Source organism: Mustela nigripes, chromosome 15, assembly GCF_022355385.1.
Source record: "Mustela nigripes isolate SB6536 chromosome 15, MUSNIG.SB6536, whole genome shotgun sequence".
In the NCBI taxonomy this organism is placed as follows: domain Eukaryota; kingdom Metazoa; phylum Chordata; class Mammalia; order Carnivora; family Mustelidae; genus Mustela; species Mustela nigripes.
Genome location: NC_081571.1, coordinates 2,049,825 through 2,073,561, shown reverse-complemented (window position 1 = coordinate 2,073,561; position 23,737 = coordinate 2,049,825). Strand labels below are relative to the sequence as shown.

The 23,737-nt window shown below is 40.6% G+C and overlaps 1 protein-coding gene across 2 annotated transcripts; it reads left to right on the top strand.

Annotated features, from left to right (window-relative positions):
* The first annotated feature begins 165 nt into the window (after positions 1 to 165).
* On the top strand, positions 166 to 23,217 carry EEF1AKMT1 (EEF1A lysine methyltransferase 1). Of its 2 annotated transcripts, none has more exons than XM_059378277.1 (5): positions 166 to 269; positions 9,479 to 9,641; positions 13,171 to 13,250; positions 20,555 to 20,835; positions 22,738 to 23,217. In XM_059378277.1, the coding sequence occupies exons 2-5, from the start codon at positions 9,498 to 9,500 to the stop codon at positions 22,872 to 22,874; spliced, it is 642 nt and encodes a 213-aa protein (XP_059234260.1). In that variant the 5' UTR covers positions 166 to 269; positions 9,479 to 9,497; the 3' UTR covers positions 22,875 to 23,217. The 2 variants fall into 2 exon arrangements, with proteins under 2 accessions (XP_059234260.1, XP_059234259.1); XM_059378276.1 differs by having other exon boundaries at positions 13,168 to 13,250; positions 22,738 to 23,213.
* Positions 23,218 to 23,737: the final 520 nt, after the last annotated feature.

The window sequence follows — 23,737 nt, the reverse complement described above, 5'->3', positions numbered from 1 at the left end:
AACCTTAAATCTTGTCTATTGCCACCATTCTTAGGTGTAATTTATAAGATAGAGAAACGAGAGGAAACAGTTCCATCAAGAGTCAGGACTTGTCTCGTAAAGCGGGACTTGGAAGGCCTGGAACAAACTGCGTTCACCCGCTTCCCGGAAGCGCCCTCGGGCGGGAGGCTGTGCGCGTGCGCGAATGCAGCACGGCCGCCCCGCCGGTCGCCCTATCCCGGAGTGACTGCGCACGTGTGGCCTGTGAGAGGAAGGTCCCGGTTGCCAAGGTGGGGTAGTCTCTGCGCTGTTCGGCGGCTTCGGAATCGATTGTGGTTCTTTTTCTCTTGTGGCTCTTTCCCCAGTGCAGTGGAGGAGGAGGGGTTTCAATTAGTGGTGTCTGGGGATGGCTGCCGCGCTGAGAGGGGAACCTGGTTGCTGCTGTATGAGACCCGGCCTCGTGGGCCCCGGCCCGGGAAGGTCCGCGCGGCTGGGCTTAGGCAGTCCAGGTGCGGGGAAGAGCCAACCCCCAGGCCAGGGCAGCACGAGAGCTCCCCTCCGGCCAGAAACGGAACTGGGCCTACTGCTCTTCACTCCTTTGTCCCGGACGTTCAAGCCTCCGCACCTGTCTCCTGGGGCCTTAGGAGGCAGGTCTGCTGGGCGCAGGGTGTTGAGTGGCGTAGACCAGGCCCCAGCTCCCCGGGACAGGCGGGAGCACGGGAAACTTACCGGTACTAAAGGGCAGTAGCGTCTCCTACAGGGATCCCAGTAAGGGACCTAGCTGGGATGGGGGACACTTTCCAGGGGAAAGAGGATGTGTAAGATCAGAAGGATATCTTGACGGGTGGTGATTTCGTGGAGGTACACACAGCAGTTCATCGTGTTGTACGTTTATGATCTGTATTAAACTGTAGGTAAATTTTACCTTTTTAAAAGTTAATTTCTTAAAATAACAGGATAAATAGAATTTTAGAAAATGAGAGGGAAGAAAGCATCTTAGGCAGGGTAACTACGTATACAAAGATGAAAATGAAAGATTTTGGCCCTTTTCTGACAGTAAATGGGATTAAGGATAGAGTCGTGGGGCAATATGCAAAACTATTTAGGAAACATCTAGGCCATTCTTACCCATTTTCAGAGGGAGCCTTACAGACTACCTCAGGTTTCCTTTCCCTCCCTCCAAACCCCCTACCCATTTACTCAGGCTCTGAGGTGAGCCCTAAACCTGGGGGTTTCTCCTAGTGCTCTTTCCACTGAATCACACTGCCTTGACTACAATAGCTTGCAGACGGCAATATGAAACTGTATGAATTTATACAGTGGGGGAGGGAGTGGCTTGCTTTAGTAAATTTAATATATGGAGATTGAATTTTATATATTTGAAGTGTAATTGGATTTACACATTACTTTTTAGGATTACATTAGTTACTTTGAGTTAAATACTATTTAAAGAAATAGAAAGAAACCACAGTCCATTAGGAGCCTGCTAATCCCTACTGATGCTGTAAGTTAATGTTTCCAGCCCTTTGTTCATGCTGTTCCTTCTGCAGTCCTCCCTCTTCATCTTTTCTTCTCCCTCAAGGCCAAGTTAAAGTGCCACCTGCTGTTTCACTTTTCTGTTCGCCCACTCATGCTCTTCATTCCCGTCGAATTTATTTCCTTTTTAAGGCTGAATAATATTCCTTTGTATATGTATCCATTCATCTGTTGATAGACACTTGGGTATTGATCTCTTAGATCATGTAGAAAACAAAAAGTAGAGTTATAAATTGACATTACAATAAAAGTAATAAAGTTACTTTCATAATTGCCCATATATTTACCTTTATGAGATCTTTATCTCTTCTACATACGGCTTTGAGTCACTGTCTAGAGTACTTTCTTTCTTTTTTTTTTTTTTTTAAGATTTTTCTATTTCTTTATTTAACAGAGAGATCACAAGTACGCAGAGAGGCAGACAGAGAGGGGGAAGCAGGCTCCCTGCTGAGCAGAGAGCCTGATGCGGGGCTCGATCCCAGGACCCTGAGATCATGACCTGAGCCGAAGGGTTAAGCAGAGGTTTCACCCACTGAGCCACCCAGGCGCCCTGTCTAGTGTACTTTCATTTTAACTAGAGGACTCGCTGTACCAGTTTTTGCAGGGGTAGTCTAGTGGTAACGAACTCCCTCAGCTATTGTTTATCTGTGAATGTCAGTTTCTCGCTCACTTTTTTTTTTTTAAGATTTTATTTATTTATTTGATAGAAATCACAAGTAGGCAGAGAGGCAGGCAGAGAGGAGGAAGGAGGCTCCCCACTGAGCAGATTGCCCGGTACAGGGCTCAATCCCAGGACCTTGAGACCATGACCTGAGCCGAAGGCAGAGACTTTAACCCACTGAGCCATGCAGGTGCCCCTCTCCCTCACTTCATCAGATAAGCGTTGTTGGCTGATTTTTTTTTTCCTATTCAGCACTTTTTAAGTATATCAGTCCACTCCTTTCTAGCCTCCAACATTTCTGATGAGAAATTTACTAATGATCCCTTTTGGTGATCCCTTTTATGTGACAAGTACCCTGTCTTGATGCTTTCAAGATTCTATTTTTGGCTTTCCATAGTTATTTTTATTATGTGTGGGTGTTTTGAGTTTATTCTACTAAAGAGGTCATTAAGCTTCTTGGATGTTTATAGTTCTGTCTTTCACCTAATTTGGGAAGTTTTCAGCCATTATTTCTTCAAATAATTGCTTTGTCCCTTTTTCCTCTCTTTCTGAGACTCCCACAGTGTGTATTTTGGTCTACTTGGTATATGCCCTTAAGTTCTGTTCACTTTTCTTTGTTCTTTTTTTTTTCTTTCTTTCTTTTCCTCAAACTTAGTAGTTCTAATTATCTTATCATCAGGTTTGCTGATTCTGTCTAATTTGCCTTCGAATTCCTCTAGTGAATTTTTCATTTCAGTAATTGTAATTCTTAGCTCTGGACCCTTTAAATTTCTTTTTATGTTTCCTGTCTCTATTGATATTCCCATTTTGTTCATACATCATTTTCTTAGCTTTTCCCACATCTTCCTTTAGTTTCTTTAACATGTTTTAAAGTCTTTCTCTAGTAGGTCCACCATCTGATCTTTCTCAGCGATGGTTTCTCTTGATTTACTTTTTCCCTTTGAATGGGCTATACTTTCCAATTTCTTTGTATGCCTTGTGATTTTTTGTTGTTGTTGTTGAAAACTGTTGGTAACTCTGGAAATTAGATTCTTCCCCTTCTCAAGGATTTGCTGATTTTATTGTTGTTCTGTTTATTGTTTTGGAGTTTTGATGTTGTAGGGCTGTCTGTGCTGAGTATCAGCCTGAGGTGTAAACTTAAGGTCTTCTCAGGTTTTTTTCTGTCTACCTCTTCCTGGGAAGATTTTAAGTGACTTTCTAAATTCCCCTGTATATGTAGTTCCTTTTTATAATGATCTTGTCCTTAAATGTTTGGCTTCCCAAAGGAGAACAAGAGAAAAATAAAGTGAAGAAAGAACTGCTGGCCCTTTAAATCCTCTCAAAGTTTCTTGAACTGGAGGTGGAACTAAGGACCACAGTAGGAGCCTTACCCTAATGGCTGCTTGACTGTGTCTGTGCCTCCATATGCAGAAGCAGCTGTTACTGATCAGTATACAGATCCCCAATATTTGAAGGACAGAGCCCTTATTCTCTACCTTGTTTCCCACAATTGCATACAAACTACTCCTGGGACTTTGTGTGCTCTTAAGCTTTGTATTTGTTCATTTGGCATCAGCTAGTTACAGGGCCAAACTAGTGGCCAGAGTTGTTTCCATCTTCCCTGCAAACCAGTTTTCATGGGCACATCAAGGTCATATCACAAACCTCCCAACCACACACTGTAAAATGTGTGTTTTTACTTTGTGCCCAACAGGGTACATCCCCACCTAATTTCTTCCCACCCACCTTAGCAGTAAAGACGAGTTCCAGGTCTCTCTCTGCTTCTTTGTCCCCACATGTGACAAGTTTTGTATGGCCCTTTATGGTGCACTATGCCTCTCATTTCTAGGGAAACTGAATAGTAAACACTTCTTGTAAGGACATTGATCTCTCTGTGCCCTCACTCAATCTCCTTGATATATTAGGACCAAACACAAAACAGAATCCTGTACACAGCTTCCTGACACAGGAATAAGGAGTGGGGGATGGGTGACCACCGCAGAGCTAAGTGCCAAAACTGACTGAAATTAATTGTACTTGAGCCTTCCTTTGGAAGTTGAAAGCCTTTAAATAAACTCTACAGTTCTAAAATAGTTACATCAGACAGATTGTACCAGTACAGTTGGTCTAGTCTTCCCAGAATCCTCTAATAACCTTTATACACACCCTTTTTCACCATTGATTCCCATGGATACCACTGGGACATTGTCAACTCTCAGAACAGTTTCATCTCTTTCTGACCACTTTATGTAGAGGATACAAAATGGTGGATCTGCTGCATGGATGATTCACTGTGTTGCCTACAGTTGTTACAGTGATAACTATATTTTATCAAATCTGAGATACCATGGATTATAAGAATACCATCACTTTAAGAAAACATGCCCACAGTTAAATTTATACACCATCATTTTTAAAGTCATGTCCTGATTTTAAGTTGTTAGAATGAGAAAAAAAATAGGTGAGGGATACTTGGACCTCAGTGTATTAGTTTTGCCACTTCCTCTGAATTTAAACATTTCAAAATATGAAGTTTAGAAATGAGAATTGGGTCAGAAAGTAGGAATATCCTTAAATGCAGAATATCTGATTCTTTCCAAATAGAGCTGATGCCAACTTAAATTATTAACCAGCTTAGAGTACCAATATCCCTACATTCTCATCAGCATTTCCATTCTTTCGATTTACTTCTTTTATCTGCCCAAGCTTATTTTGGCCATTTGTTTCTAATACTGAGGATATAGAAACTAATCAAAATATTGGTAAGTGGTTTAGTGCTATGATTTGTTTGATGTTCATATAAACAAAGCTTTAATCCAAAAAAAAAAAGTGTAATTGTACACAGATGTTTATAGTATTTTATTCACAATAGCCAAAAACTGGAAGCTATCTTAATTTCCTTCAATGAATGAATGTTTAAATAAATTTTAGGACCAGTATATCAATTTCTATTTTAAACTCATAAGTGCATGCAGGTGCATGCACACACACACACACACACACACACACCCTGCTGCTTGGATATTTTGAATGTATTGATAAATCTGGGGAGAATTTACACCTTAATAATACTAATTCTTCTAGTTCATGAGCGTGGTATGTCTCTCCTTTTACTTAGGTCTTCTCTAATTTCTTTCAACAGTGCTATGGAATTTTCAGTATCGAGGACTTAACAGTCTTTATGTTAAATATACTCTTAAGTATTTTTTATGCTATTTTATAGGAAATTGCTTTTAAGCTTAATTTCTATTTATTTGCTGTTAGAATACAGAAATGCAATTTACTTCTCTGTATTGATCGTATACTCTTAGACTTCGATAAACTCATTTATTAATTCTAGTAGTTTTTGTTGTTGAAGTTGGTTATGCTTCCTTAAAATTTTCTGAAAATAAACTTTGTCTTAGAATAGTTTTAAGTTTACAGAAAAATTGGGAAGATATCAGTGAGTTCCTATGTATCTATACCCAGTTTCCCCTATTATTAACATCTTCTACTAATAGGGTACGTTTGTCACACCTAATGAACAATATTGCTACATTATTACTAACCAAAGCCCATACTTTATTCTGATGTCCTTAGGTAATACATAGGCACTTCTTGGCAGTGACTGTTGTGTTTTTCTTGTTTTTGATGACTCTTAATCGGGGTTTGTCTGATTTTCGTTCATGCTTACACTGGGATTATGTGTTTTGTGGGGGGAAGACCATGAAGTACTGTTTTCATCACTGTATATCAAGGCTACAGGCCACTGATAATCAATTATCACCATTGATGTTGACCTTGATCACCTGGATGAGAGTAATGTTTCCTTAGGATTTTCTCTGTACATAATCATGTCTACAGATAGGGGCATTTCTTCCTTTCCAGTCTTGATGCTTGCTTGTTTTTGTTTTGTTTGTTTGCCTTCTGGAATTAATGAAAAGCCAGGATAATTTTAAATGAAAGTGGTGACAGTGAATATCCTTTCCCTTGTTCCTGAGCTTAGAGAGAAAGCATTTATTGTTTCACCACGAAGAAAAGTATGAAGCTTATGTGTTTTGTAGGGACTGCTTATCAGATTGAAGTTCCCTTTTATACCTAGTTTGTTCAGTTTTTAACATGAATGGGTGTTGAATTTTGTCAAAAGCTTTTGTAGTATCTATGCAAATGATCATATGGCTTTTCGCTTTTAAACTGTTAAACTAGGGGACGCCTGGGTGGCTCAGTGGGTTAAAGCCTCTGCCTTTGGCTCAGGTCATGATCTCAGGGTCCTGGGATCGAGCCCCACATCCGGCTCTCTGCTCAGCAGGAACCTGCTTCCTCCTCTATCTCTGCCTGCTTCTCTGTCTACTTGTGATCTCCCTCTGTCAAATAAATAAATCAAATCTTTTTAAAAATAAAATAAAAATTAATAAACTGTTAAATTAGGAGTCAGCACACTTTTTGTAAAAGACCAGGTAATAAATATTAAAATATTTACTAAAATAATAACTTCTTTTTTTTTTTAAGATTTTATTTATTTATTTGACAGAAATCACAAGTAGACAGAGAGGCAGGCAGAGAGAGAGAGAGAGGGAAGCAGGCTCCCCGTTGAGCAGAGAGCCCGATGCGGGACTCGATCCCAGGACCCCGAAATCATGACCCGAGCCGAAGGCAGTGGCTTAACCCACTGAGCCACCTAGGCGCCCTAAAATAATAACTTCTTATAATAACTTATGATAATAACTTATCATAAAAACAACTGTAAGACATATATCATAAAAACAACTGTAAGACATATATAAACCAAATGGTGTGGCTGTGTTCCCAGTAATCTGATTTGCAAAAAAAAGCCACAGGCCTGATTTGGACTGCAGTCCAGAGTTTCCTGTAGCTAAGATTGTTTGCTTGATCAAACTTGAGTCAGCCTCCTGAACCTTCTAGGCCCATCTGTGCACTTCTTTATAAAATCTCATTTTAGCAAGAAGTTTGCTAAATCACTTTCACCAGAAACCACCATCCCTCTCTGCCTCTGATATCTGATCACCCTCAATCAGGAATTGAACCTGGTTCTATACTGACATGTTTTTATGTTAGATTTAATCTGGCTTCATTAAACAAGTTGGGAAGTACTTCTTCTCCTCTGTTTTCTGGATGATAAAATTATCACCATTTCTTTTTAAACGTTTCTCATCAGTAAATTTTCTCAGCCTCGAGTCTTCTCTTTGGGAAGGTTTGGTAATAAAATTAGTCTATCTTTGATAAATATAGGTTGATATGCTTCTTGAAATAGTTTAATTTTACTTGTTTTTGAACTTTCTATAAATATGTTATAGTGTTTATACCTTTGCTTGGCTCCCTCTCTTCCTAGAGGGGTAACTGCTTGCTCATAGAGGGCTTATTTATGTTCCTAGATTAAATTGTGTGACCAGATGTTTTATTAACAAGACTTTACAGGTGAGTCTTTGATGAAGAAAGGAAAGAAGAAATCAATAAGCTATTTATACTTCATGAAAACACATTGGTTTGTCAGTAGTTGATACATACAAGGTTTTTGGTTTGGGTTTTTTGTTTATTTGTTTTGTTTTGTTTTTTTGTTTTTTTGGTTGTATTTTGGATCCTAGGTAGAATGGCTAGCTCTTTGATTTTGAAAAGTAGAACAAAAGCAGCATCTAGCAGGCATTTCTCCTTTAAAAAAAAAAAAAAAAAAATATATATATATATATATATATATATATATATTTAAAGAGGGAGCATGAGTGGAGAGGCAGAGGGAGAGAGAATCTCAAGCAGACTCCATACTGAGCCCATCAGGGGGCTGGATTCCAGAACCCCGAGATCATGACCTGAGCCGAAACCAGGAGTCATAGGTTTAACTGACTGCACCACTTAGGCATCTTGGCATTTTTCATTTTAAGTGGCTGCTCAGCATCTCTTGAACCCTTTTCCTAAGCCTGGTGAATTTGCCAGGTTCGAATGCTATTTTACCAGCTGCCCTTGGTGGCATAGGCAGGGGGCCAAGATTGTCAATCAGGTACACCTCCACAGGCCTTGGAGGAGGAAGGGAGCCATGTGACGAAGCTATTGAATAATCTTTGCTGATTTTCAACACATCACTTGCTGTACACTTTGGGCATATTTTAAAAAGCAAATAAGATGCTGTTTTTATGCTCTTAGAAAAAAAAAGTTATCTAACTTTTGGCTTAAAAATATGTTTGGTACTGTGTAGTAAAGAATTTGACCTCAAAGAGAGGTTTGAGCTTTGCCAAGGCTCTTGGGAGGTAACCTGTAAAAAGGTAGACTGTCCCAGGTTGTGGGAAAGTCTTTGTTATTTATCAGGGCCATGAGGCCTTATCAACCCTACCTCCTGGTTGGGACAGCTGGAAACTGACTTCATCCAGGTGGGCTATCATTCAGTCACTCATACCAACACAGTGAAACCTTAATAATAGCTGGACACTGAAACTCTGAAGAGCTTCCCTGGTTGGCAGGACTCCATGCATATGATCCCGTATCTGCGCCAGGAAGGTGATGCATCCTGAGGGCAATGGGAGCTTCCTGTTTGGAGCTCTTCTTGACGCTGCCCTGTGCATCTCTTCCTTTGGCTGGCTCTGATTTGTATCAACTGTGAGTACAGTTGTTCTCAGTGAGTTCTGTGAATCCATCTAACAAATTACTGGACGTGAGGGTGGTTTTGGGAACCCCCCTGAACTTGAAGTGGTCAGGAGTCTTGGGAAGACTTTTCTGTCTGGACCAGAGCTGTGCCTTAATCTCCCAGTCTGGCTAACTCCATTGGTACCACAAGAAGTGATTGGCCTGGCCATCAGTTCCTGCAAGACCCCTTCTTTTTCTCCCTCCCTGTGTTTTACTTCTTCCCCTTCTCCTTGTCATTCCTTTAAATTTCCATACCTCTTTCTATTCCCCTCCTTTATATGTCCTTCACTTACCCTATCAATAACACCCATGAGCCTTAGATCACCTGAACAGTGACATTCAAACTCAGAATGATTTCTGATTCGGGGATCTACTGTGAAATGTCCACATATGGCTATTGGGGTGCCAGAAGAAAGCAAAATGTCTTTCGATATTTATGGTAAAAAATTTCATTCTGCTAGGAGTCTTAAAAATGCAAGAATCTCATTTGTAAAAACTGAATATGGATAAAGGAAAAGCCTGCATTTGTTGAGCTGTATTTCAATAGGCGACTTCTGTAGATGTTTGATCTCAGAAATTTTAAATATGAGTTTCTCTTATAAAACCCACTTCCAGTTTGGACCTTTGCTGTGAGATAAAAAATTTCTAAATTGTTATTTGATGGGAGAGAGGAAAAATACCCCCACAATACCTTTGCTTATTTATTTGCAGATTATAGACGATTTGTGAAATGAGTGACTCTGATGATGAAGATATCCCCCAGCTGTCTTCCCATGCCTTAGCAGCCCTCCAGGAATTTTATGCTGAGCAGAAACAACAAAGTGACCCAGGCAGAGATGATAAATATAATATTGGAATAATAGAAGAGAACTGGGTAAGTAAATGCATTCCACATCCCTCCAAAACTGTGGGTGCGATGCCGATTCCGTACTTGTCCACACCTGTCGGTCCTGCCCTGAGTTTGTATCCTACTTCATATCAGTGTCTGTCTCACCTGCCCCTCAGAAGCTGATAGCCTGTCCTGGGAGCTGAGACAGAGTTCAGTCCATGATCATCTAAGACAGCATAAATGCAGATTTTCCTGGGTCTGACCATCAGGCTAGTTGGTGGTCAGACGGGGACAGAATGTTCATTTGGGACCAACACAAACTTGTGCTTCCTTCTTGTACATGGATGGTTTCTATTGGTTTTTGTGGAACCCAGCATCCTAATAAAAGGGGTAAAATATATCATTGCAGTAAATAGGATAACTAAACATAAGCATGCAATGAAAAAAGATGAGAGGGAGTTCTATAGAAGATATTAATAATTTCTGGTGCATAGAATGTATTTTAATTATATATTTGTGGTCTAAATAAAAATAGGAATTAAAAGGAAAAAAAAAGTGAGTTGAGGGAAACCAAGCTAGGATGGAGCCTGGCAATTTAAATTTTTGAGGGAGATAGTTGAGAAATAGATGAAGCTTGTATTTTCTCTCTGTGCACACCCCTCAGTAATGGATTTGTGTGTCTCTCTCTCTGTCACTTTGGAACTAGAAGGAAGGTTTTGTATGCCTTTTTTTTAATAACCTTTTTATAACCTATACATTTTGTGTCAAGTTTGGATCTCTTAAGTTGTATAAAATTCTCCTATATTACCATCTGTTTGAAACTGACTGATAAAAATATTTCTACACTAAATTTTCTACCAACACAAAAGCCTTTTTCTCACAATTTCCCTTCTTTACGTGTCTTTGTCTTCTGGTTTGCTGCTTCTGTAAATGTCAGAGACTTGAAGTACCTCATTCTTTTCTTTTCTCCCTGCTTAATGTTTGAAACACTGTGTGTTTTTTTCTGATTTTAAAATTAATCCATGGTTGTTTTAGAAAATATATAAGGGGCGCCTGGGTGGCTCAGTGGGTTAAGCCGCTGCCTTCGGCTCAGGTCATGATCTCAGGGTCCTGGGATCAAGTCCCACATCGGGCTCTCTGCTCAGCAGGGAGCCTGCTTCCCTCTCTCTCTCTCTCTGCCTGCCTGTCTACTGTGATCTCTCTCTGTCAAATAAATAAATAAAATCTTTAAAAAAAAAAAAAAATATATATATATATAAAAATATGAACACAAAAGTAAGTTATTCCTAATCCCACTACTTAGAATTAAGTATTTTTATAATTTTGACTCTTTGGTTTGGTTTATCAAGTTGAGAAAATTTCTTAGGGACAAAAAAAAAAAAAGAGAAAGAATGATGCAAGTATTGGAAAGAAAACATTATAAAACTAGAGAATAAATTCAAGAGGCTCAATATTTAACTAATTGGAGTTAGAAATACTGAACTGAAAACAAAGGGGAGAGGAAATCTTCAAAGATTAACATTAGAAAATTTTCCAGAACTTCAGATCCTTACTAAGACACATGGTTACATGACTGAAAATTCTGTATGCAGGTTGACAAGATCTTAGAACCTTCCAGAGGAAAAGCAGACCACCTACAAAGACTCAGGATGAGTCACATTGCACTTTTTGATAGCTTTGTTAGAAAACTAGAAAAAAGTGGAGCAATGTCTTCAGTATTTGAAGTAAAATTGTATTCAGCCTAGAATTCTGTACTCAGCTGAGCTATCAAACATGAAGATAAACTAAAAAACATTTTAGAAATGACAAGTCTCATGGCATTGACCACCCATGCACTGCTTCTCCAAGGCTGCCAGAGGATGTGGAAGAATTAGAGGTGAGTTCAAAAAAACAAGCAAATGACACATGTATTGAGTCTAGGAAAAAGAAAAGGTAACATACTAGAAGGAAATGGTAGCAAAATATGTTACCTGCCCCCACGGTAAACACTGACTGTGATTTTAACCAAAACAGGTTATAATTAATATGGGGAGGTGAAGGGTAGGAGAGGGTGTGCATGACAGAGTGAAATTCTCATCTGCCATAATGTAAAGTGAATTAATCAAGAGATAGCATTTAGAGACACCTGGCTGGCTCAGTCAGAAAAGCATGGGACTCCTGATCTTGGGGTTGTGAGTTTGAGTCCCACACTGAGTGCAGAGATTACTTAAAAATAAATAAATAAACTTTAAAAAATAAAAAAGGAGCATTTAAAGCATAATATTTGGAAATGTGGGAACAAATGACAGAAGAGCCAACACTTCAGAAGATGCTTTTGAGGAGTGGGGGCAGGAACTCTTGTTTTTCTTTGTAAGTTTAGTAGTGCTTTTGACTTTTAAAGCTATCTTCATGCAGCACACTGAATAAGAGAAAGACTTTTATTTTTTAGAAGGGTATGAGGAGAGCCAAAATACACAGCTGTGCTCTGACAATGCTGGAGTAAGAGAGAAGGGCAGCTCGGTAGCCAACTGCCAGAAATAGTCACCCACCTCCCAGTGCAAGTCGAGCAGACCCCCTTGCATATCCTGTGTATTAGGGGCTTTCCTCCAGCTTCTTAAGCACCCACTGAGCCACCCAGGCACCGCACTTTTTCTTTTTAAAAAGTAATTATTCTTTGAAATTATTTTACAGAAGGCTCTAATTAAGCCCCTGAGCATCAGGGGCTGCTGACATCACAAAAGGAGACAACCAATCAGTGTTTCTACTGATGGAAGAACACACTTCCACCTTTGTGTGATTCTTGCCTAAAAACTAAATTTGAGTCTGATTAAGCTTCTAGGTTCAATTACCAATTAGCAGCATATGTTAACCAACACCACAGGGATGAGGACAGCAAAACCCAGTCTGTGATCCTTTTTCTCCCACGCCTGGCCTCAGCCTTTACCTTATGAATGTTTCTTAAGTTACTTGTTTTTTCCTCAAGGTGTAAGTTGTTTGTCATCTTGCTCTTTGTCTTTCTTTCTTTCTTTTTTTATAACAGCTGTCATCTATTCAGCATTCTTTGGTGCAGTCTTACAGGCTCAGTGGGTGCTGCTTAAGCAAAGAGAGGTGGAGCTTGGCATTTTCCTGCAGCTAAGAATGGTTAGACACAGACATAGTTCATTTATATCCAAATGAATAAGTACATTCTGTCTTTGGAAACATTTATCCACCTTGGTATTTTCTAGGTCAACAGTCACAAAATGTGCAGAATAAAACAGATGTCAGAGAAAAGTAACATAAAAAGTGTGTGGGGAGGTGCCTGGGTGGCTCAGTGGGTTGAGCCTCTGCCTTCTGCTCAGGTCATGATCCCAGGGTCCTGGGATCGAGCCCCACATCGGACTCTGCTCAGCTGGGGGCCTGCTTCCCTCTCTCTCTCTCTGCCTGCCTCTCTGCCTACTTGTGATCTCTGTCTGTCAAATAAATAAATAAAATCTTAAAAAGAAAAAGAAAAAAACCTGAAGAAAATGTGCACACTGATATGGTAGATATAAATTAAAGGACAGCATTTATGGTGGTTCTGAAATGACTTTGACTCATTGCTCTGTTCCAGCAGCTGAGCCAGTTTTGGTACAGTCAGGACACTGCTTTGCGACTTGCAACAGAAGCCGTTGCAGCTGCTGGAGAACGTGGCAGGTAAGATCCAGAGTTGGTCTCTCTTTTGCCTTCTGATCTAAAGTAATGTTTGAAATGGCCTTCCTTGTTGAGCAATAGTTTGGAAGAAGTCTGAACCCTAATCTGCAAAAGTGGTAAACCGTGGTTTGCAGAACATGACGAATTAAGAACTGCTCCAGGACTGAGTTTAGGGACACAGAAATCCACTCATAAGATATCCTACCTCTGATATTTATTTCAGTGTTCTGTAACCTGTTTCTTACATTTATACCCCTAAAGTTTGCTTTAAAAGAAAAAAAAAAATCTTTATGTTTGACTTTTGAAGTTTTAAGAATACAGGTTTTCAGGGTGCCTGGCTGGTTCATTCGGTGGAGCACGCAACTTTTTTTTTTTACCATTTGTATTTTTTTTTAAGGATTTTGTTTATTTATTTGACAGAGAGAGATCACCAGGAGGCAGAGAGGCAGGCAGAGGTTGGGTTGTGGGGGAATGCAGGCTCTCTACTGAGCAGAGAGCCTGAAATAGGGCTCGATCCCAGGACCCTGGGATCATGACCAGAGCCAAAGGCAGAGGCTTTAACCCATTGAGCCACCCAGGCACCGTGTATTTTTTTTTTTTTGCTTAGAATTGATACATTTATTTTTTATTTATTTTTAAATTTTTTAAATTAACATATAATGTATTATTAGCCCCAGTGGTACAGGTGTGTGAATCATCAGGCTTACACATTTCATAGCACTCACCATAGCACATACCCTCCCCAGTGTCCATAACCCCACCACCGTCTCCCTACCCCCTCCACCCCCCAGCAACCCTCAGTTTGTTTCATGAGATTAAGAGTCTCTTATAGTTTGTCACCCTCCCAATCCCATTTTGTTTCATTTTTTCCCTCCCTATCCACCATGACCCCCCTTCCTGCCTCTGAAATTCCTCATATCAGAGAGATCATATGATAATTGTCTTTCTCTCATTGACTTATTTCGCTCAGCACAATACCCTCTAGTTACCTCTACATCGTTGCAAGTGGCAGGATTTCATTTTTTGATGGCTGCATAGTATTCCACTGTATATCTATACCACATCTTTATCCATTCACCTGTTGATGAACATCTAGGTTCTTTCCATAGTTTGACTAAATTGTATACATTGCTGCTATAAACATTCAGGTGCAGGTGCCCTTTTGGATCACTACATTTGTATCTTTAGGATAAATAGCCAGTAGTGTGATTCTGGGTCATTGGGAAGCTCTCGTTTCAACTTTTTGAGGAACCTCCATGCTATTTTCCAAAGTGGCCGCACCAGCTTGCTTTCCCACCAAAAGTGTAGTAAGGTTCCCCTTTCACTGTATCCTCATCAACATCTGTCATTTCCTGAATTGTTAATTTTAGCCATTCTGACTGGTGTAGGGTGGTATCTCATTGTGGTTTTGATTTGTATTTCCCTGATGCCGAGTGATATGGAGCACTTTTTCATGTGTCTGTTGGCCATCTGGATGTCTTCTTTGCAGACATGTCTGTTCATTTCTTCTGCCCATTTCTTGATTGGATTCTTTGTTCTTTGGGTGTTGAGTTTGAAAAGTTCTTTATAGATTTTAGATACTAGCCCTTTATCTGATATGTCATTTGTGAATATCTTCTCTCATTCTGTCAGTTGTCTTTTGGTTTTGTTAACTGTTTCCTTTGCTGTGCAAAAGCTTTTGATCTTGATGAAATCCCAATAGTTCATTTTTGCCCTTGCTTCCCTTGCCTTTGGCGATGTTTCTAGGAACAAATTGCTGTGGCTGAGGTCGAAGAGGTTGCTGCCTGTGTTCTCCTCAAAGATTTTGATGGATTCCTGTCTCACACTGAGGTCTTTCATCCATTTTGAGTCTATTTTTGTGTGTGGTATAAGGAAATAGTCCAGTTTCATTCTTTTGCATGTGGCTGTCCAATTTTCCCAACACCATTTGTTGAAGAGACTGTCTTTTTTCCATTGGACATTCCTTCCTGCTTTGTTGAAGATTAGTTGACCATAGAGTTAAGGGTCCATTTCTGGGCTCTCTATTCCGTTCCTTTGATCTGTGTGTCTCTTTTGGTGCCAGTACCATACTGTCTTGATGACCAGAGCTTTGTAATAGAGTTTGAACTCTGGAATTGTGATGCTGCCAAATTTGGTTTTCTTTTTCAACATTCCTCTGGCTATTCGGGGTCTTTTCTGGTTCCATATAAATTTTAGGATTATTTTTTCTATGTCTTTGAAAAAAATTGATGGTATTTTGATAGGGATTGCATTAAATGTGTAGATTGCTTTAGATAGCATAGACGTTTTCACAATATTTGTTCTTCCAATCCATGAGCTTGAAACGTTTTTCCATTTCTTTGTGTCTCACTCACTTTCATGAATACTTTGTTTCCTGAGTACAGATTCTTTGCCTCTTTGGTTAGGTTTATTCCTAGGTATCTTATGGATTTGGGTGCCATTGTAAATGGGATCTACTCCTTAATTTCTCTCTCTTCCGTCTTCTTGTTGGTGTATAGAAATGCAACTGATTTCTGTGCATTGATTTTATATCCTGACACTTTACTGGATTCCTGTATGAGTTCTAGCAGTTTTGGAGTGGAGTCTTTTGGGTTTTTCACAAAAGTATCATCTGCAAAGAGTGAGAGTTTGACTTCTTATTTGCCATTTCGGATACCTTTTATTTCTTTTTGTTGTCTGATTGCTGAGGCTAGGACTTCTAGAAACATGTAGAATAGCTGTGGTATAGTGGACATCCCTGCCAGAGCATACAACTCTTGATCTCAGGGTTGTAAGTTCAAGCCCCGTGCTGGGTATAGAGATTACTTTTAAAAAAATTAATAAGAAAAAGAATACATGTTTTCTGTTTTGTTATTTCAGTTTTTATTTTCATCAGAATTTTGTATGTATATAATTTAAAGCCAAATGGTGCTGCAAGGCTTGCTCAAAAAAAAAAAAAAAAAGAATCAATTGCTTATTGCCCGCTGTGTGCTTCCTTCCCTCTGCTCCCTTTCCGTGGATGCATTAGATATTTACAGCCATATTTCTCAATACCTGTTTATATTGGCACTTCTTGATCTGTCACTTGTAGACATTATTTCTTGACTTCTTACTATGGAGTGTGACGATTTAGCTCTCTCTCAAACTCCACACATATGCATGCTTTCTGTCTATATTCCTGATTTATGTCTTAATTTTGGTGAGAACAGGGTTTATATTATGCCACCACAAATGTCCCTTAAAGCTGAGCCTTATACTCTTCCTTTTCTAGTATGATTTTTCATTTTCCTGAAGACAGTAATTCTTACATTTTATGTGTATCTGTATTCATATCATGAATTCATGCTCAGGCTCTCTTCCAGTTATGTGAGCCTCCTATCCATTAATGCAGACATGTTTCAACTCCATGAAAAAAGTCACTTCTGAGGCTTTACAAACTGCTCTTACCTAGACTAGTTGATTTCTAGCTTTGCTGTCGGTCTTACCTTGGTATCTTCCTTCACCAGAGCCCCTTTACTTCTCTTTTCCTCTGGATTCCTGTTTCCTGTACTCCAGTTCTTAGTGTACAGCCTTATCTAGGTTGGTACATCCTTCGATAGCTTCCACCAGAAAGGTACACTGGAGGAAAATGTTTAAACCTTTCATATATGTAAGCACTTTTATTCTGTCCTTCCTCTTGACTGTGTTGGTGTTGCTGGGTATCTCTTCTAGGTTTTGAGGGCATTGGCTCACTGCGTCTGGGTTTCTGTAGGTGCTGTGAGAAACCCAGTGCCATTCTGATTTCTTGTAGGAAACCTGTGTTTTCCTGTCTCTGTCCACAGCAAGCTTCAGGTTTTCTCTTATTCCCATCCTTGGTGCCTTGCTGTGGCGCTTTCACCTTCTGTACTTTTTATTTTCTTCTTTCCTTTTTTCTATTTTCTTAACTCAGGCCCTTCAGTTTGGGGAAAGGTTTCTGCCACAGTTTTGGAGGCGTGGGTTGGGGAAGAGAATCCTGGGAACGAGTTTCTTCTTTATTAAATAGACTTTCAGTGAATCTTCCTGTTTTTAGCCCCGCCTTCTCCCCCAGGTCTTCCCTGAGCCTTTGGGGGTGCCCTGATGTAAACCAGGATGCTTCTCAGCTTACCTGGCTGCCAGTTTAGGACTTGGCTTGTTGGGTCTGCTGAGCCAGATTCCACCTATCCATTTGCTTTTATGCTTCTTAAGGGGTTTTTGGTTGGTTGGTTGGTTGGTTGGTTTTTATAGTTTTAGGTCTTCTCTAGAGTTCTCTTTGCTCTTGGCAGTTCATGCTTAAGCAACAGGATGAACTTAAACTTATGTTTTATTTTGTAGGCTTTAATGAGGGGCAAATGTAAATGAGTGTGTTATATCTGCCATCTTTAACTGGAAGTCCTAAGTTTTTCATTTTGCTGCTCTTTTTCTTTTAAATTATATGTAGATGCTTATCAGCTTTTTCTTAATGACAGTGTTTTTACACATGCTTTCTTTTTCTCCATTAATGTATGGGCATTGGAGGAAGTTTTTTATTTGCTCTGAAAGGCATCTTCAGTATTTTTAGGAAGTGTCTCATAATATTCCAAATTAATAATAATGGTAACATTTATTGAGCTCTACTGTGTGCCCTGTCCACTATATACATGCTTTACAGGGGGTCATCCCTTTTGATGATCCATTATACTCTGCATTGTAAAGAGAGACTCTCAGGCTCCCCAGATGGTGTCTCCTGCGGAAGATCACCCACCAGCAAGTGGCAGAGCTGGGTCTGCTGCAGGATAAATGACATTGTCTCCCCCAAGTTTCTCACCATTCTACTCTCAGTCCCTCTTGCGCCTCAGACCACTTTCCTTTAGCCCTCAGTACAGCTCTGAAATTTCATGGTGGAGATCTGCTGCTGACAGACTCTCAGATTTCGATTGTCTGAAATTACCTGTCTCTCACCCTCTTTCTCAGAAGATACTTGCATTGTGTGTGTAAGCCAGGGCCACTGCGTGGTATCTTTGAGCACAATGAGGACACCATTCTATCCTCTGCCTCTCTCTGGCCCCAGAGCTCTGGCAGCAGTCTGAGCTGGGGGTTCTGATGGCCCTTGTCTGTTTGGGCTGGGACATGCGTGTTTCTCACAGAAGTATATGTGACATCAACAGGGTGTATCACACACTTCAAGTGCACTGGGGCTGAGAAGCCCTTTTAGGGAACCAATTGGTACATGGAACACGGGTCTCTGTTCAGAAATGCATTTCATGAGGTACCTGAGTGGCTTAGTCAGTTAAGTATCTCCCTTCAGCTCAGGTCATGATCCTGGAGCCCCACATTGGGATCCCAGCTCAGCGGGGAGTCTGCTTCTCCCTCTGCCCCTCACCCACTTGTGCTCTTTCTCTCTCTCTGTCTCTCTCACAAATAAAAAAATAGAATGTTTTTTAAAAATGCATTTCACAGTTTTAAAGCTGTGTCTACTTTTTAAAAGGAGTACTTTTTTGAATGATAATATAAATGATGAAAATCTAAAAGTTACAAAGAGGATCGAGGAAAAAGTCAACCTCCAGGGTCCTGGTTCTCCTCCATGTGGGGAGGTGGGGAGACCACCTCCAGTGGTCTCTGGCTCTATGCATCTCCCAGAGACCACCAGAGCAACTGTAAGCATATGTTCTTATACCCATGGAAGCTACAGCAACTTCTTGCTAGACATCTATCCAAAGGCAAGGGAAACAAAAGCAAACATGAACTACTGAGATTTCATCAAGATAAAAGGCTTTTGCACAGCAAAGGAAATAGTCAACAAAACTAAAAGGCAATCTATGGAATGGGAGAAGATATTTGCAAATGACATAACAGATAAAGGGCTAGTATCCAAAATCTATAAGGAACTTATCAAACTCAGCACCTAAAAAACAAAAATCCAGTCAAGAAATGGGCAGAAGACACAAACAGACATTTCTCCAAGAAAGACATCCAGATGGCCAACAGACACATAAAAAAATACTAACATCACTCGGCATCAGAGAAACAGATACTGTGAAGGTTGTGGAGAAAGGGGAACCCTCTCATACTGTTGGTGAGAATGCAAACTGGTGCAGTCACACTGGAAAACAGTATGAGGGTTCCTCAAAAAGTTGAAAATAGAGCTACCCTATGCCCCAGCAATTGCACTGGTAGGTATTTATCCAAAGGATACAAACAGTGATCCAAAGGGGCACCTGCACCCCAGTGTTTATAGAGCAATGTCCACAATAGCCAAACTATGGAAAGAAGCCAGATGCCCAACAGATGACATTCAAAAGAATGAAATCTTGCCATTTGCAATGATGTGGATGGAATTAGAGAGTAAAATACTAAGCAAAATAAGTCAGAGCAATACAAATACCATGTGATTTCACTCATATGTGGAATTTAAAAAACAACAGCTGAACATAGGGGAAGCGTGGGAAAAATCAAATAAGATGAAAATTGAGAGGGAGACAAACCATGAGACACTGGACTCTAGGAAACAAACTGAGCTTTGCTGGAGAGAAAGTGGGTGGAGGGACGGGGTAACTGAGTGATGGGCATTAAGGAGGCATGTGATGTGAGGAGCACTGGGTGTTCAATGAAACTGATGAATCACTAAATTCCACCTCTGAAACTAATAATAATAAAAACGTGGTTTACACTTATTCCTTCAGTATCTTGCAGGGTAATGATATGTACCATTCCATTTTATTAGATGTACCGCAGTCAACTCAGTAATTCATATTTAGGTTACTTTTAATTTTTTGAGTAGTTGGTTTTAAAGTTAAATGTTGGAGTACTACCCATTTGTAAACTAGGGACTGCTTATAATGAAACAAATTCTTTGATTTCCTTATATAAAAAAGAAACAGAAATTCAAAGTAGCTTTTTGGCACTGATGTTGAATTTTACGATATCTTATTGAGGCAACCGTTTGGGGTTTTTCTCTCTAGATTATGAATATTATAAATTAGCTTCAAAATATTTTAGACTTAAGGTATTGGAAATAAATATTAAAACAAGGACCAACGTGAAAATAACAAGCAAATTTAAGCCTTGGGCTATCTAACTTTCTTCCTAATGTGTTCCTAATGTTTTACATTTTTTACTATAAAAAAGCAGTTATTCTTTCACATACCTTAAAATTATGAGTTGCAGAATTTTTAAATACCAGATTCCTTAAAAGTGAGGTAGTATAGTTTTCTCTTGAAATTTACTGCCTTTACATTAACTTGGACTCCGATTAAAATCTGAATGCAAGGACCTGTATTCTCTTAGAGAAGTAGTTGTTACTTAACACCATAAGCTATGGATCTTTCAGGAGTTTTTTTCCTTTTCTTTTCTAGAATAGCCTGTGTGAGCGCCCCCAGTGTTTACCAGAACCTGAGATCGCTACACAGAGAAGACATTTCTGTATACATCTTTGAATATGACAAAAGATTTGCCATATATGGAGAGGAGTATATCTTCTATGATTACAATAATCCATTGGATTTACCTGAAAAAATTGCCACACACAGTTTTGACATCGTAATAGCGGATCCCCCCTACCTTTCCAAGGAGTGTCTCAGAAAAACGTCAGAAACCATCAAGTATCTGACTCAGGGCAAGATTCTGCTGTGCACAGGTAGGTACGTCTCTGGAACAACGACCAGATATTCCAGCCTTAGGTTTCAGGAGCTGGAAGAGATCTCAGAACTCAAAGCCTGAATCCATCTCCTGTGTAACCCTACACAAGTTGCATAGCCTCTCTGTGCCCGGATTTCCTTATCTGTAAACTGGGACTGGTAATATGTCCTGCCTTTCAGCATTGCTGGAATTAAGTGATATGATAAATGTGAGATGGGGTCTGGCACTTGGTGAGTGGACTATGTTTTTTTTACTCCTTCTCATCAGGAATCGTAGCAGTATTTGATCCAGCCTCTCCACTTGCTGAAAGAGAAACATGGAATCGATAACATTAAAATGAATTGCATAGGGTTACAGAACTAGGCATTGGATTAGATTTATTTAATCAGCAGATTTTCTTACTGGTGAGAGTCATGCATGTACTTTCTAAGGTGGATATACAGAGGGTTGGTGGAGAACTAGCATGTTAACTCCTGGTCAGTTACGTTGGGGGGCTGTTGTCCAGACCCCAGGGTGCCCTTGGGCTGCTGATGCCCCTCAGGCTGGGCAGGAAGCTGGAGCTGCAGGGAGTCTGTTTCCCATTGTGTTGGAGAATTGTCAAGAAGTGACTTTTTCTCCCAGCTCATGTTTACTTAAGGCTTATTACTTCAGTAGTTTGCTAGCCATCTGTGTTGGCTGACAGGCTGGCGCTCTGAGCTCATGGACCGTACCTTTTAGTTTTAGGGGATAGGTCAAAAACTAGCAAAACAGAAGAAATGAATGACCAGTTCTGGTAAGTGTAGTGAAAAAATGAAAGAATCAGAGAAGGGTGGGGCAGGCACTGAGACTGACCAGTGCCCTTAAGATGGGGCTGGGAGAGCGCTCCTGGAGGAGCAACATTCCAGTGGAGACCTCAAGGGGCACCCCCGCTGGGGTGGGAGTGGGGAGGAAAGAGATTATAATTCCAGGAACCAGTGTCAGAGCCCCCTGGAGTTTTCCTCCTCCCCCTGGTTCTTGGAAGGCTGTAGGGAGCACAACCCAGCACTGTGCAAGTGCAGGGAGCATCGCTGGAGTGGGGGGAGGGGCAAGAGGAGCCCTACAAGTGATGGACCCTGTTGGGGCTATCCTTTAAAGGCAGCAGCCCCCAATGGACAGGACCCAGTTGGCCTAAAGGAATGTGCTTTCACTTTGTGCTGAAAGGGATTGAAGGACAGAAGTAGAAGCAGGCCCCCCATTGAGGGTATGTCCAGCAGAGAAAAGACATGGTGGGGACCAGGTATGACAGTAGAAAGGAGGGCAGGGAATGGAGTAAAGATACACTTTGAGATCAAAGTGGAAGAACTCACTATGCTCAAGATGTGGTGGGAAGGGAAGAATCTAGGATGAGTCCTGGGTCTCGGGCCTGGGCTGGCTGGAGAAGTACTTCCTGCAATGGGGTGTTCCAGGAGAGGTGCTCCGAGGTCCCCGGGGCATGTCCACAATGGTGGCCACATGCCAGGCAGCAGGTGAGATACCGGAGCACTCAGCCAGAAGCTGGTGTGAATGTATTCCCCTGAGTTTGAATGTATTTCCCCAGGTATTACTGAGAAGGGGGGTTCTTGACTCAAAGTTGGAAAACACTAGTTCTTAGTAATTATTTTCACTTATGTTACTTTGTGGAATATAACTTCATTTCTAAATTTTTCTAAGTATCTCAGTTTTGCAGAAATATGAAGACCATTTATTAAATGAAAAAGGGAAAAAGTAGGTAATTTACAAATGTGTTGAAGTAAAAAGGGATATATCCAGAATTGACCTTCCCCTGTATTTGCTGAGCGATATTGTCAGCTTCACGTATTCTAGTCAAGAATCCCTTCACTGCTGGCGATGGCATTGTAGTTGGCATTTCAGACTCTGGGCTCACTGGGTTTTTTCCCTTCAGGTGCGGTCATGGAAGAAGAGGCAGCAAAACTTCTTGGCGTGAAGATGTGCAAGTTTATTCCAAAACACACCCGGACCTTGGGAAATGAATTTCGCTGTTATGTGAATTACGATTCTGGGCTAGACCGTGAAATCTAAATGCAGGTAGTAATATAATATGGTAAAGGATCCTGTATGACATTTCTCTCTTATTATTTCCTTGATAGACTGAAGTTATAACCTCCGCCCCTCCCCTGCGAAGTGGGGCTATCCCTGGCCTAATTTTCAAAATAAAGAATATAGGGTGCCTGGGTGGCTCAATGGGTTAAGCTGCTGCCTTCGGCTCAGGTCATGATCCTGGGATCAAGTCCCGCCTTGGGCTCTCTGCTCAGCAGGGAGCCTGCTTCCCTTTCTCTCTCTCTCTGCCTGCCTCTCTGCCTACTTGTGATCTCTCTCTGTCAAATAAGTAAATAAAAATATTTTAAATAAATAAAATAAAGAATATAACTTCTCACTATGACTTCCTGACTGCAGGTGCCTCTAGAGCTTGGGATGCTTTTGCCAACTTGAATCCATTGAATTAGAGTGGGAGAAATCTTAGAACCTATCTAAAGTCTGCTCTCCTCTCCTATGAATACGTAAAAAACTGAGGTACATACAGCTTAGCGGCTTGGCCAAGACCTGAATTAGGACCTAAGCCTCTGCCTCAGGCCATCTGCCCCCTTCAGATGGGCCCATTCTGACTCCACCTAACGGCCTGCCAGTTCTTCACAGCCGCTTTCCTGGGGTATCATAGGACTTGTGAAGGGTCCCATCATCTGCTCCAGCGCCTCAAGGAGGAACAGCTTGTCTCCATGAGAGAAGTTGGTAATCCTTAGAACTAGTATCTGAAAGCCTCCTGGATGTTTCCTCCTCTTCAAGGCCCAGGTGCCTTTTGCACACATAGCCCCTGCACCCTCAGCAAAGCCACAGCAAATGCTCCAAGCCCCTAAGAAACGGAAACTGCCATCTACAAACCAGAC

Bases quoted from the DNA above. Each gene is read 5' to 3' on its own strand.
- EEF1AKMT1 (XM_059378276.1), top strand. From the start codon at position 9,498: ATGAGTGACTCTGATGATGAAGATATCCCCCAGCTGTCTTCCCATGCC. The intron at 9,642-13,167 runs GTAAGTAAATGC...GCTCTGTTCCAG, and splicing joins GAATAATAGAAGAGAACTGG to CAGCTGAGCCAGTTTTGGTA. The intron at 20,836-22,737 runs GTAGGTACGTCT...TTTTCCCTTCAG, and splicing joins CAAGATTCTGCTGTGCACAG to GTGCGGTCATGGAAGAAGAG.